At 46.3% G+C, this 14994-nt stretch overlaps 1 protein-coding gene across 1 annotated transcript in view; it reads right to left on the bottom strand.

Moving 5' to 3' along the window:
- LOC106599067 (dynein axonemal heavy chain 6) overlaps window positions 1–14994 on the bottom strand; it is a 165886-nt gene that overhangs the window by 78184 nt on the left and 72708 nt on the right. Inside the window, exons 43-51 of the mRNA XM_082973945.1 lie at window positions 14471–14628; window positions 11506–11637; window positions 10115–10286; window positions 8088–8234; window positions 6792–6865; window positions 6463–6617; window positions 5087–5318; window positions 3214–3366; window positions 805–945 (exon numbers count right to left, since the gene is read on the bottom strand). Of these exons, the coding sequence (XP_082830071.1) occupies window positions 805–945; window positions 3214–3366; window positions 5087–5318; window positions 6463–6617; window positions 6792–6865; window positions 8088–8234; window positions 10115–10286; window positions 11506–11637; window positions 14471–14628 (1364 nt within the window). The remainder of the gene's footprint in view (window positions 1–804; window positions 946–3213; window positions 3367–5086; window positions 5319–6462; window positions 6618–6791; window positions 6866–8087; window positions 8235–10114; window positions 10287–11505; window positions 11638–14470; window positions 14629–14994) is intronic.

Raw genomic sequence — 14994 nt, 5'->3', positions numbered from 1 at the left:
GTATTCTTTTGCAACTTGTGTGAGTGTAATGTTTACTGTTCATTTTTATTGTTTATTTCACTTTTCACTTGCTTTGGCAATGTTAACATATGTTTCCCATGCCAATAAACCCTCTTGAATTGAATTGAGAAAGAGGGAGGGAGAGAGAAAGAGAGCGATAGAGAGAGAGAGAGAGAGGGTCAGAGACTCCTTTTAAACAAGCAGAATAAAGTCTTGACTAAATAAACGCCTGACTGAACCTGGCTGCTCCTTCTCAGTGGGGGTCACCTTGATGGAGGGATGGGAGCGGAGGAGAGGGAGAGGGAGAGGGATGAAAATAAACAGGCAGATTAAAGGAGGTGGAACGAGAGAAGAGGGGGGCGTGCTTCGCCAATGGACACCTGGGGCGAGCCCATGCCCTGTGATCCATCACACACACACACAGACATTACACACACCCACAGAGCCTGACACACACACCGGGACGCCTGACACACATTCCTGATGGAGATGAATGGAGGAGCGTTTCACCCTGAGAGCACACAGTGACAGCATACTGCTCAGTACAGAAAGTAAATGAGTGTGTGTGTTTGACAATCCACTAATTAGACAGAAATACACACACAGACAGAGACAGACAGAGAGAGACAGAGAGAGAGAGAAAGAGAGAGAGACAGAGAGAGAGAGATAGATAGATAGAGAGAGACAATCCCACACACACAGACAGAGACAGACAGAGAGAGAGAGAGAGAAAGAGAGAGAGAGACAGAGAGAGATACATAGAGAGAGGCAATCCCACACCCACAGAGAGCGTAGTGTCCTGACCTGTACAAACCAGTCGATGGTGCAGCAGTTGACCAGAGAGGGGAACATACGACAGCGGGACCTGAAGGCATCTCCTACAGGACTCATACACAACACAATGTGCAGCTTCTCTCTGACCCGAGAGATGAAGAACTGGAACACCTAACACACACACAGGGAGACACACAGGTTACAGACACACACAGGGAGAGACACACACAGGGAGACAAACACAGGTTACACACACAGGGAGACACACACAGGGAGACACACACAGGGAGACACACACAGGTTACACACACAGGTTAAACACACACACACATATCTATAGAAATACATTCAAGTAAACACATACAAATGAACTCATGCAACAGACTCACTGTATAGTCAAGTGCCAAATTCAAACCGCCTGAGAGGAAATCCACTGAGTGTTGTCTAGACTGAGGCCAAAGTCAGTGTAATTAAAGTGAAGGGGTCAGAGTTCTGGAGGTGTCCAGAGTCTGCTGCTCTGCCTTATTGACAGACTACTGCTGGGACAAAGCTGCTGCTTCCACGCTTCATATAGGACCTTAACAAGACACTAGACACTAGACTCTAGACTGAATCCTACTGGGATGAATAGCTGAATATGAACACATACATCAATACATACATAATGTTGTGAATTAATAGCTAGCTGGATATATGTATAAAAACATGTATAAATATTAATAAATGGTACTGTCATGACGTTGCCCTGTTGAGGGAGGTTTATGACCCCCCATAAATGCCTTTCCCCCCTTTTCTGTCCACTCTACAGAATGGACTCTTGGAAAGCCCTGTTGTTAACATAGGGAGAGTATGGAAACATCAAAAGGTTGGGGAAAAGAACAATCTTTGTGTAATCCAACCAGTTGAAAGTATCCGTTGGTACTTAAAGAATATGATGTCAGATCAGTTGTTGTCTGGGACATTATATCTGATGATAGGACGACATAAACTGTATCTTGGAAAGTCTACCCATTCTAGATTCAGATTCACATGGAATTGTTGTGCAATTTAAATGTTTAAATATGAAAATATTTGTGAAAAGATGACATGTAATTTTAGTTTTTAAAATTAGAGAATTGTTTTCATAAGTAAAATATGCTCAATCAGTGGCCACCCCACGTGAATAGGTATTGGTTGGAAATGATGAAGCAACCCCTTTTCTACATTTCTATAAGAGCCCCCCCCATGACCCAATTCACTGCGAACTAAGCCAACCTCAGCGTGAGCTCTGGTTGCGAATGGTTGAACGACTACAACCTAACGAAATTAACATTGTGTTCCCGATGACGTGAGGACTGATGTCCATACGTTCAGAAGGGCGAATTTCAACGTGGAGGTGACGATCGCCATGCTGGACGGATGAACTTGACTACACAAGCCAGAATACAGCATGAGCTTAGTATGTCAACTTGGTATGAACTTTGAACTCTTATTCACTAAAGAAGTGATACATCCTAGACGTTGAGTTATCAGCAGCAGCTGTAAACGTGCGTGGCCTAGGAAAGGACGGACGGACAATCTTCAGAACGACAGTTCTACCACAAGACGACAGACTACAACGTATCCGCCCAGAAATATTCTTCAAAGGACAAGGGAGATTTCTGCTGGGCAACCCAGCCTTCCATCTTCGGCCAATCTATCGAAGCGCAGCTCAGAGAAAATATATTTCTTGCATTTTCCTTTTCTGAATGGGCGGTTATTTAGAATGCATAAGATTCTGTATTTACGATAGCATAGCTTCATAAGGTCTGATAGAAACCCAATCCTTTTGTTCCTCAGTCTTCCCGTGCTTTCATTCAAACACAACCCCCTTTCTTTGTGTAACCATCCGTCAAATCGGTTCCGTCCGCTAGGGACGTTTTCTTGTATTAATTAGTAATCAATGTATGATCCAGCCTGTGTATATGTAATTATGTGTGATTATTTAGGTATTTAGTAAATAAATAATTAAACCAAATTTTGTATTGCTGATTCAACTTGTTAACCAGGGTTCGTGAAGATAACCAATAATTTTACGACGTTCAGATGAGACTGAATAAGGTGACGATTAATAATTGACTGCTGTTGATATAAAAGATTACCAGGTCTTTAAGAGTTTATTCGGAAGACAACAGCTCTATAAACATTCTTCCGTGGTGCCCCGACTTCCAAGTTAATACATTTACATGATTAGTTTAATCAGGTAATATTAATTACAGAGAATTGATTTTATAAAATAACATGTCATATCATTTAATCCATAGTAAAGACACAACAGTACATACATAAATATTACACATGTACTTATTATATTTAACCTTTATTTTGACAGGGAGTAAAGGTCTCTTTTACAGAGGAGCCCTGTAATTACAATTATATATTGAGTGTTATATGAGTGAGTGTGTGTGTACTCTACTGTACCTCGTCTCGGTTTCCCTCGTTGATGCCGGCCTCCTTGGCTCTGGGCCGTGTGGCAGCCAGGACCTGCTCCAGATCATCCTTCTCAAACAGGTTGGGCACCTCTCCACTGTTCAACATGTTGTTAATGTCCTCTAGGAACTCCTCCACCACGATCTGATGAGCAATAATACACACATGTAATGGAGGGGGGTGGAAACGTGCCTGAGAACTGAAGACTGAAGCTATAGCTTCCAGGGCTAATGCCTCGGCTTCTGCTCAGCGGGGTAATGAGGTGATGAGTCACAGAGGTGGCATGGTTTGGCAAGCAGATGGTCACAGATAAACACTGGCCATAGCTACTTCATTAGCTGTCAAGTACAGTCTTTATGGAGGAACCTGCTATCTACCCATCACATAGCCTCCATAAATACTACTGTCTGGTACAGTCTTTATGGAGGAACCTGCTATCTACCCATCACATAGTCTCCATAAATACTACTGTCTGGTACAGTCTTTATGGAGGAACCTGCTATCTACCCATCACATAGTCTCCATAAATACTACTGTCTGGTACAGTCTTTATGGAGGAACCTGCTATCTACCCATCACATAGTCTCCATAAATACTACTGTCTGGTACAGTCTTTATGGAGGAACCTGCTATCTACCCATCACATAGCCTCCATAAATACTACTGTCTGGTACAGTCTTTATGGAGGAACCTGCTATCTACCCATCACATAGCCTCCATAAATACTACTGTCTGGTACAGTCTTTATGGAGGAACCTGCTATCTACCCATCACATAGTCTCCATAAATACTACTGTCTGGTACAGTCTTTATGGAGGAACCTGCTATCTACCCATCACATAGTCTCCATAAATACTACTGTCTGGTACAGTCTTTATGGAGGAACCTGCTATCTACCCATCACATAGCCTCCATAAATACTACTGTCTGGTACAGTTTTTATGGAGGAACCTGCTATCTACCCATCACATAGCCTCCATAAATACTACTGTCTGGTACAGTCTTTATGGAGGAACCTGCTATCTACCCATCACATAGCCTCCATAAATACTACTGTCTGGTACAGTCTTTATGGAGGAACCTGCTATCTACCCATCACATAGCCTCCATAAATACTACTGTCTGGTACAGTCTTTATGGAGGAACCTGCTATCTACCCATCACATAGTCTCCATAAATACTACTGTCTGGTACAGTCTTTATGGAGGAACCTGCTATCTACCCATCACATAGTCTCCATAAATACTACTGTCTGGTACAGTCTTTATGGAGGAACCTGCTATCTACCCATCACATAGTCTCCATAAATACTACTGTCTGGTACAGTCTTTATGGAGGAACCTGCTATCTACCCATCACATAGCCTCCATAAATACTACTGTCTGGTACAGTCTTTATGGAGGAACCTGCTATCTACCCATCACATAGCCTCCATAAATACTACTGTCTGGTACAGTCTTTATGGAGGAACCTGCTATCTACCCATCACATAGCCTCCATAAATACTACTGTCTGGTACAGTCTTTATGGAGGAACCTGCTATCTACCCATCACATAGCCTCCATAAATACTACTGTCTGGTACAGTCTTTATGGAGGAACCTGCTATCTACCCATCACATAGTCTCCATAAATACTACTGTCTGGTACAGTCTTTATGGAGGAACCTGCTAACTACCCATCACATAGCCTCCATAAATACTACTGTCTGGTACAGTCTTTATGGAGGAACCTGCTATCTACCCATCACATAGCCTCCATAAATACTACTGTCTGGTACAGTCTTTATGGAGGAACCTGCTATCTACCCATCACATAGTCTCCATGCACACCCCCCTCCTCTCCCCCCTCCTCCCCTCCCCTACCTGTGTGTCAGTGAAGAGGAACACCATGTCCTTGCCCTCCACCCCAGCCATCTTGAACAGTCGTCTCAGGTCTTCATGGAAGCTGTCGTAGTTGTATCCTCGGCTCAGTTCTATCTGGAAGCAGCGCATGCCGCACATGTGGGCCGCCAGCCGCGTCAGTGACTGTTTCCCCGTGCCCCCCACGCCCACCAATAGGGCGTTACCGCGCTCCTGGCGGATCATACGCGCTATCCTATAGGAACAGAAGGGCGGGGTTAGGAAGTAAGCAAAATAACAAATTGAAGCATTACAAAAACACATGAAACAAAAACGAACTCTTTATGGGGCTCTGGACAAAATAAGTTCACTAAATAGGGAATAGGGTGTCGTTAAGGATTCTAATCAGTTCACTAAATAGGGAATAGGGTGTCGTTAAGGATTCTAATCAGTTCACTAAATAGGGAATAGGGTGTTGTTAAGGATTCTAATCAGTTCACTAAATAGGGAATAGGGTGTCGTTAAGGATTCTAATCAGTTCACTAAATAGGGAATAGGGTGTCGTTAAGGATTCTAATCAGTTCACTAAATAGGGAATAGGGTGTCGTTAAGGATTCTAATCAGTTCACTAAATAGGGAATAGGGTGTCGTTAAGGATTCTAATCAGTTCACTAAATAGGGAATAGGGTGTCGTTAAGGATTCTAATCAGTTCACTAAATAGGGAATAGGGTGTTGTTAAGGATTCTAATCAGTTCACTAAATAGGGAATAGGGTGTGGTTAAGGATTCTAATCAGTTCACTAAATAGGGAATAGGGTGTTGTTAAGGATGCTAATCAGTTCACTAAATAGGGAATAGGGTGTGGTTAAGGATTCTAATCAGTTCACTAAATAGGGAATAGGGTGTTGTTAAGGATTCTAATCAGTTCACTAAATAGGGAATAGGGTGTTGTTAAGGATTCTAATCAGTTCACTAAATAGGGAATAGGGTGTCGTTAAGGATTCTAATCAGTTCACTAAATAGGGAATAGGGTGTTGTTAAGGATTCTAATCAGTTCACTAAATAGGGAATAGGGTGTCATTAAGGATTCTAATCAGTTCACTAAATAGGGAATAGGGTGTCGTTAAGGATTCTAATCAGTTCACTAAATAGGGAATAGGGTGTCGTTAAGGATTCTAATCAGTTCACTAAATAGGGAATAGGGTGTCGTTAAGGATTCTAATCAGTTCACTAAATAGGGAATAGGGTGTCATTAAGGATTCTAATCAGTTCACTAAATAGGGAATAGGGTGCGATTTAGGCCAAAACGTCTGTACACTATATAGGGAATAGGGTGCGATTTCGAAGGCATTCACTGCACTAATTAGGGAATAGGGCTCCGTTTCCGATCGTAAAACCACCTGGAGACGTGTTCTACAGCGTCCTGGAAGAACACTAGCTTGGTCTCCTTTGAGAAGGTCATGTTGTAGTCATCCAGGTAATCCTGGAGCACAGCCCTGATCTTATCTGGCTCTGTTAGGTCCTCATACAGACGGTCTGCCTTCTCTGCACCCACCTAGAGGAGAGGAGAGAGAGGAATGAGGAGGAAGGGAGGCAGGGACAGGAGGAGGGAGAGATGGAGAGGGGGGGACAGGAAGGGTTGCGAGATAGATAGATGGATGCCGTAAATGTTAAGCGCTTTGAGCACCTGGGAAATTGATTGGATTTATAGGCTTATAGCACATTTTACCTTGATGAAATCTCCAAATATGATGGGTTTGGTCACAAAGTAATTGGGTTCTAAATTGAAGCCAAAATATTTGCCTGAAAGAAGAAGAACGGAAATATATTTAAAGAGTTGCTATTGATAGCTCAACAATTGTGGGACGTTTTAGATAAGGACATTGAAATGGCTTTCAAACTTAATATGTCAAAACACTGCTTAGTGGGAGGCAAAACTCTGAAAGTTCAAACTAGCCGTCTAGGTTCTATTGAACTCTGTGTTATGTTCTTACTGGCCAACTATGTCTAGGTTATATTACACTCTGTGTTATGTTCTTACTGGCCGTCTAGGTTCTATTAAACTCTGTGTTATGTTCTTACTAACTGTCTAGGTTCTATTACAGTCTGTGTTATGTTCTTACTGACTGTCTAGGTTCTATTAAACTCTGTGTTATGTTCTTACTGACTTTCTAGGTTCTATTAAACTCTGTGTTATGTTCTTACTGGCCATCTAGGTTCTATTAAACTCTGTGTTATGTTCTTACTGACTGTCTAGGTTCTATTAAACTCTGTGTTATGTTCTTACTGACTTTCTAGGTTCTATTAAACTCTGTGTTATGTTCTTACTGACTGTCTAGGTTCTATTAAAGTCTGTATTAGGGTCTTACTAATTGTCTAGGTTCTATTACACTCTGTGTTATGTTCTTACTGACTGTCTAGGTTCTATTACACTCTGTGTTATGTTCTTACTGGCTGTCTAGGTTCTATTACACTCTGTGTTATGTTCTTACTGGCTGTCTAGGTTCTATTACACTCTGTGTTATGTTCTTACTGACTGTCTAGGTTCTATTAAACTCTGTGTTATGTTCTTACTGGCTGTCTAGGTTCTATTACACTCTGTGTTATGTTCTTACTGGCTGTCTAGGTTCTATTACACTCTGTGTTATGTTCTTACTGACTGTCTAGGTTCTATTACACTCTGTGTTATGTTCTTACTGACTGTCTAGGTTCTATTAAACTCTGTGTTATGTTCTTACTGACTGTCTAGGTTCTATTAAACTCTGTGTTATGTTCTTACTGGCTGTCTAGGTTCTATTACACTCTGTGTTATGTTCTTACTGACTGTCTAGGTTCTATTACACTCTGTGTTATGTTCTTACTGACTGTCTAGGTTCTATTAAACTCTGTGTTATGTTCTTACTGGCTGTCTAGGTTCCATTACACTCTGTGTTATGTTCTTACTGACTGTCTAGGTTCTATTAAACTCTGTGTTATGTTCTTACTGACTGTCTAGGTTCTATTAAACTCTGTGTTATGTTCTTACTGGCCATCTCAGAGACGATGGTGTTGAAGTAGGTTTTGTCTTCGTTGTTGATGAGGCGGTCGTGGAACACTCTCTGACACTCATGACAGAACAGACGGAATATCCCAGTCTGATCTCTCACCGTGCCTGGCTCACACTGCAACATACCTGGAGGACAGACAGACAGACAGAGGGAGGGAGAGAGAGAATGAGAGAGAGAGGTGAAGGGAGGGAGAGAGGGAGGGAGGAGGGAGAGAGGAGGAGGGAGGGAGGAGGGGGACGAGAGGGAGCGGGGGAGGGAGGAAGGTAAAGAGGCAGGGAGGGAGAGAGAGAACGAGAGAGGGAGGTGGAGGGAGAGAGAGATGGAGGGAGGGAGGAGGGGGGAGAGGGAGTGGGGGAGGGGAGAAGGTGAAGGGAAGAGAGAGGTAAAGAGGCAGGGAGGGAGAGGGAGAGAGAATGAGAGAGGGAGGTGAAGGGAGGGAGGGAAGTAAAAAGGCAGGGAGGGTTAGATGGATTTAACATGACCAGAGAATAATAAAACATGATTCAACGTGGTGGTTCTCACCCTGCAACCTTAACACATTAAGAAGTAAAGAAAACTCTAATATCTGCTGTTGACACATCCCTGTTGTTATCAATGTTATCTAATACAATGCTAGGGATGCTTTAGGATATATGATGGGTCTGACACACCAGAGGATCCATGTTCAAGTCTGGTTAGAAAGTTGAGGGCATTAATGTGACCACGCTCGCCCTCAGCAAGAATGGGGGCTGGGTTGGCCTTATTCGTCCTGGGTAAGTATTAATGCTGGTGTGTGTATGTGAGTGTATGTGTGTGTGTTTACGCTCGCTGGTGTGTGTGTGTGTGTGTGTGTGTGTGTGTGTGTGAGTGTGTGTGTGTGTGTGTGTGTGTGTGTGTGTGTGTGTGTGTGTGTGTGTGTGTGTGTGAGTGTGTGTGTGTGTGTGTGTGTGTGTGAGTGTGTGTGTGTGTGTGTGTGTGTGTGTGTGTGTGTGTGTGTGTGTGAGTGTGAGTGTGAGTGTGTGTGTGTGTGTGTGTGTGTGTGTGTGTGTGTGAGTGTGTGTGTGAGTGTGTGTGTGTGAGTGTGTTCTGCATGGTGACTCCCTAGCGGGGGTCAGGGAGCAGTAGTCACTTTAGTTCAGGCCTCTCTGCTCTGATGATGGTTGTGAGGCTGCTGGGTAGAGGACTGTACTGTCTCTGTCTGGACTTCAGGCTACAACCAAGAGCATCTCAGTCCATGAGCTACTTTAATAACTTACAAGTGAATAAGCAAAGACAAACTTTCTCACCCTGGACACACTTGGAGAGGTCCCTGAGGTTGAAGACGTAGTGTGTGTGTGTGTGTGTGTGTGTGTGTGTGTGTGTGTGTGTGTGTGTGTGTGTGTGTGTGTGTGTGTCTCACCCTGGACACACTTGGAGAGGTCCCTGAGGTTGAAGATGTAGTGTGTGTGTGTGTGTGTGTGTGTGTGTGTGTGTGTGTGTGTGTGTGTGTGTGTGTGTGTGTGTGTGTGTGTGTGTGTGTGTGTCTCACCCTGGACACACTTGGAGAGGTCCATGAGGTTGAAGACGTAGTGTGTGTGTGTGTGTGTGTGTGTGTGTGTGTCTCTCTCACCCTGGACACACTTGGAGAGGTCCATGAGGTTGAAGACGTAGTGTGTGTGTGTGTGTGTGTGTGTGTGTGTGTGTGTGTGTGTGTGTGTGTGTGTGTGTGTGTGTGTGTGTGTGTGTGTGTGTGTGTGTGTGTGTGTGTCTCTCACCCTGGACACACTTGGAGAGGTCCCTGAGGTTGAAGACGTAGTGTGTGTGTGTGTGTGTGTGTGTGTGTGTGTGTGTGTGTGTGTGTGTGTGTGTGTGTGTCTCTCACCCTGGACACACTTGGAGAGGTCCCTGAGGTTGAAGACGTAGTGTGTGTGTGTGTGTGTGTGTGTGTGTGTGTGTGTGTGTGTGTGTGTGTGTGTGTGTGTGTGTGTGTGTGTGTGTGTGTGTGTGTGTGTGTGTGTGTGTGTGTGTGTGTGTGTGTGTCTCTCACCCTGGACACACTTGGAGAGGTCCCTGAGGTTGAAGACATAGTGGGACTTGGCTGGTGTAGGCAGGAGGTCTACAGACATGCGGTGGTAGATCTCTACAGCTGCGTCTACGATGCTGCCTGCTGAAGACCTCACCGCCTGGGGGAACTCACTGAGGAAACCACTGAGGATGGCCTGGAGGGGGAGAGACAGTTTCAACAGAGAGAGTTAAGCGTACGTGTGCTTGAATATGCCCTTGAGGAGAGAGGGCAGGCTCAAGAGACACACGTGATTGTGTGTGTGTGTGTGTGTGTGTGTGTGTGTGTGTGTGTGTGTGTGTGTGTGTGTGTGTGTGTGTGTGTGTGTGTGTGTGTGTGTGGTCTTGTTCTTCTGAATCCACTAAAAGTCCCCACAAGGATAGTAAAACAAGGCAAATTCTCCCTGGTGGGGACATTTCCCACATCCCATGAGGACAAAGGCTATTTTAAGCTTAGGGGTTAGGTTTAGGGTTAGAATTAGGGTTAGGGTAAGGCGTTAGTGGTTAGGTTTAGGAGTTAAGTGTAGGATTTGGGTTAAGGTTTAGGGGTTAAGGAAAATAGGATTTTGAATGGAAATCAATTATAGGTCCCAACGAGGATAGAAAAACAAGTGTGACGATAGTTGATCTGTAATTAAACTACCACAGCTTGTTAAGGGGCTGTGAGGAAGAGGACATGAGGAGAGAAGAGACAAGAGGGTTTGGAGACAGGAGGTTAAAGGTCATATTAGGGCTAGGAACTGAGGTTGGAGGTTAAGTCTTGACCTTGAAGATCTGTTTGAGACTGTGTTCTTAGGGCAGGGTTTAGATGTAGGAGGTCAGGGGTCACCCACATTGAAGATCTGTTTGAGACTGTGTTCTTAGGGCAGGGTTTAGATGTAGGAGGTCAGGGGTCACCCACATTGAAGATCTGTTTGAGACTGTGTTCTTAGGGCAGGGTTTAGATGTAGGAGGTCAGGGGTCACCCACATTGAAGATCTGTTTGAGACTGTGTTCTTAGGGCAGGGTTTAGATGTAGGAGGTCAGGGGTTACCCACATTGAAGATCTGTTTGAGACTGTGTTCTTAGGGCAGGGTTTAGATGTAGGAGGTCAGGGGTCACCCACATTGAAGATCTGTTTGAGACTGTGTTCTTAGGGCAGGGTTTAGATGTAGGAGGTCAGGGGTTACCCACATTGAAGATCTGTTTGAGACTGTGTTCTTAGGGCAGGGTTTAGATGTAGGAGGTCAGGGGTCACCCACATTGAAGATCTGTTTGAGACTGTGTTCTTAGGGCAGGGTTTAGATGTAGGAGGTCAGGGGTCACCCACATTGAAGATCTGTTTGAGACTGTGTTCTTAGGGCAGGGTTTAGATGTAGGAGGTCAGGGGTTACCCACATTGAAGATCTGTTTGAGGCTGTGTTCGGAGGGAGTGGGCAGACACAGCATGCTGAAGTGGCGGATGAAACGAGGGGTCACCGGGTTACGGCCCCCTCCTGGCGGAGCGCAGGCCGCCGCGATCGTCATGTCCTGCAGAGAGAAAGAGAATGAGAGAGAAGAGGGGAGGAACGGAGGAGAGGGGGGTCGAAAGGAAGATTTGGCACAGAAAGAAGATTTCCTACCAACACATTTTCATATGTATTTAAACCCTCATATTTTCATATGTATTTAAAGCCTCATATTTTTCATTGATTTAGTCTTCTATCAATATTACATTTGACATTTAGTTTGAAGAACATCCACCCGGGTCAGAATTTTTAGCTGAGTTAAACTTCAGAGTGAAACCCTGTTTGGATTAGAAAATATTGACATGCCCTTGGTTCTGTATTCCCTGTGTGTGTGTGTGTGTGTGTGTGTGTGTGTGTGTGTGTGTGTGTGTGTGTGTGTGTGTGTGTGTGTGTGTGTGTGTGTGTGTGTGTGTGTGTGTGTGTGTGTGTGTGTGTGCTGCATATGACCTTGTGTGACTACTCTGGTTGCTGTCTTGACATGGTTGTCTGTTGTCTGTCTGCATGTGGTGGAAACACATTTACACCCAGTACACGTTCAGATCTCAACAAGCAGAATAACTGATTTTCTGAAAGATTCACTTGCACACCCCCACACATCCACCCACACACACACCCCCACACATCCACCCACACACACACCCCCACACATCCACCCACACACACACCCCCACACATCCACCCACACACACACCCCAACACATCCACCCACACACACACCCCCACACATCCACCCACACACACACCCCCACACATCCACCCACACACACACCCCCACACATCCACCCACACACACACCCCCACACATCCACCCACACACACACCCCCACACATCCACCCACACACACACCCCCACACATCCACCCACACACACACCCCCACACATCCACCCACACACACACCCCCACACATCCACCCACACACACACCCCCACACATCCACCCACACACACACCCCCACACACACACCCCCACACATCCACCCACACACACACCCCCACACATCCACCCACACACACACCCCCACACATCCACCCACACACACACCCCCACACATCCACCCACACACACACCCCCACACATCCACCCACACACACACCCCCACACACACACCCCCACACATCCACCCACACACACAGCCCCACTGATCCACCCACCGCCACTGATCCATCCACCCCCACTCCCACACATCCACCCACCCCCACACATCCACCCACCCCCACACTTCCACCCACACACACCCACCCACCCATCCACCCACACACACACACACACACCCACCCACCCCCACACATCCACCCACAACCACTGATCCACCCACTCCCACACATCCCCACCCCCACACATCCACACACCCCCACTGATCCACCCACTCCCACACATCCACCCAACCCCACACATCCACCCACACACACATCCACCCACCCCCACACATCCACCCACACACACATCCACCCACCCCCACACATCCACCCACACACACACCCACCCACCCCCACACATCCACCCACCCCCACACATCCACCCCCAACCACTGATCCACCCACCCCCACACATCCACCCACAACCACTGATCCACCCACCCCCAGACATCCACCCACCCCCACACATCCACCCACCCCCACACATCCACCCACCCTCACACATCCACCCACCCTCACACATCCACCCACCCCCACACATCCACCCACCCCCACACATCCACCCACCCCCACACATCCACCCACCCCCACACACACACCCACAACCACTGATCCACCCACCCCCACACATCCACCCACAACCACTGATCCACCCACCCCCACACATCCACCCACAACCACTGATCCATCCACCCCCACACATCCACCCACCCCCACACACACACCCACAACCACTGATCCACCCACCCACCCCCACACATCCACCCACCCCCACACATCCACCGACCCTCACACATCCACCCACCCCCACACATCCACCCACCCTCACACATCCACCCACCCCCACACATCCACCCACCCCCACATATCCACCCACCCCCTCACATCCACCCACCCCCACACATCCACCCACCCTCACACATCCACCCACCCCCACACATCCACCCACCCCCACACATCCACCCACCCCCTCACATCCACCCACCCCCACACATCCACCCACCCTCACACATCCACCGACCCTCACACATCTACCCACCCCCTCACATCCACCCACCCCCACACATCCACCCACCCCCTCACAGATTAATTGGTCCCTAATACGTACAAATAGACCCTTTTAATGTGTGCTATTGGAAACAAATGACTGTGTGCTGACCATTCACAACAGTAACAAAGGACTAAAACAAACACATTGTACTGTAGCAGAATAATGGACCCTATCAGCTCCTGGACATGAGCCTCCAATCTACTATAGACCTCAGACCATCCCTCTGTCTGAATACTGAACAAGTCAAAGTATTCACTGACCAGCTCCTGGACATGAGCCTCCAATCTACTATAGACCTCAGACCATCCCTCTGTCTGAATACTGAACAAGTCAAAGTATTCACTGACCAGCTCCTGGACATGAGCCTCCAATCTACTATAGACCTCAGACCATCCCTCTGTCTGAATACTGAACAAGTCAAAGTATTCACTGACCAGCTCCTGGACATGAGCCTCCAATCTACTATAGACCTCAGACCATCCCTCTGTCTGAATACTGAACAAGTCAAAGTATTCACTGACCACAAACAAAAAGTCACTTCATTTTCTCAGACTAAAACCCCAGACTGGAGCAGAATAGACTAAATGTTTCACCTAATATCCTCTAGCCCAGACAAGATGAGACTGTCTACATATTAAACAACATTGTGTGTGTGTGTGTGTGTACCTGGATCTCCTTCCAGAAGAACTTCTCTCGGTCGTAGAAGCCGTGGAAGTCCTGGAACTGTCTGAGCAGTTCTATTGGAGGCTGGGAGCCGTAGGTGTCCAACTTAGGCATGTTCAGATCATCCACAAAGATCACTATCTTTCTGTTACCAGGAGCACCTGACATGAAGAGGAGGGAGGGAGGTATGGAGGCCATTAATAACACTTAGCGAAGTAGGCCTATCAGTTCATGTTACCAGGGTGATCTGTGATATTGTCTGGGTGATGTATAACCACCATGTCGTGCTAGGATGCCAACAACATATGGGCCCAGGACCGTGTTGGGGAAACCCTGTTCTCACACCTCTCCAATATCATTCCTGTGTCTCTTTCCTCTTCTGTCTCTCAATCTCTCTCTCTCTCTCTCGCTCAGAATGTATTGCTAGTTACTGTATCTCTATCCCAATATTCCTCTCTCTCTCTCTCTCTCTCAGAATGTATTGCTAGTTACTGTATCTCTATCCCAATATTCCTCTCTCTCTCTCT

The sequence above is a fragment of the Salmo salar genome, chromosome 04 (assembly GCF_965601325.2).
Source record: "Salmo salar chromosome 04, fSalSal1, whole genome shotgun sequence".
Taxonomy (NCBI): domain Eukaryota; kingdom Metazoa; phylum Chordata; class Actinopteri; order Salmoniformes; family Salmonidae; genus Salmo; species Salmo salar.
This window is presented reverse-complemented; position numbering and strand designations above follow the sequence as displayed.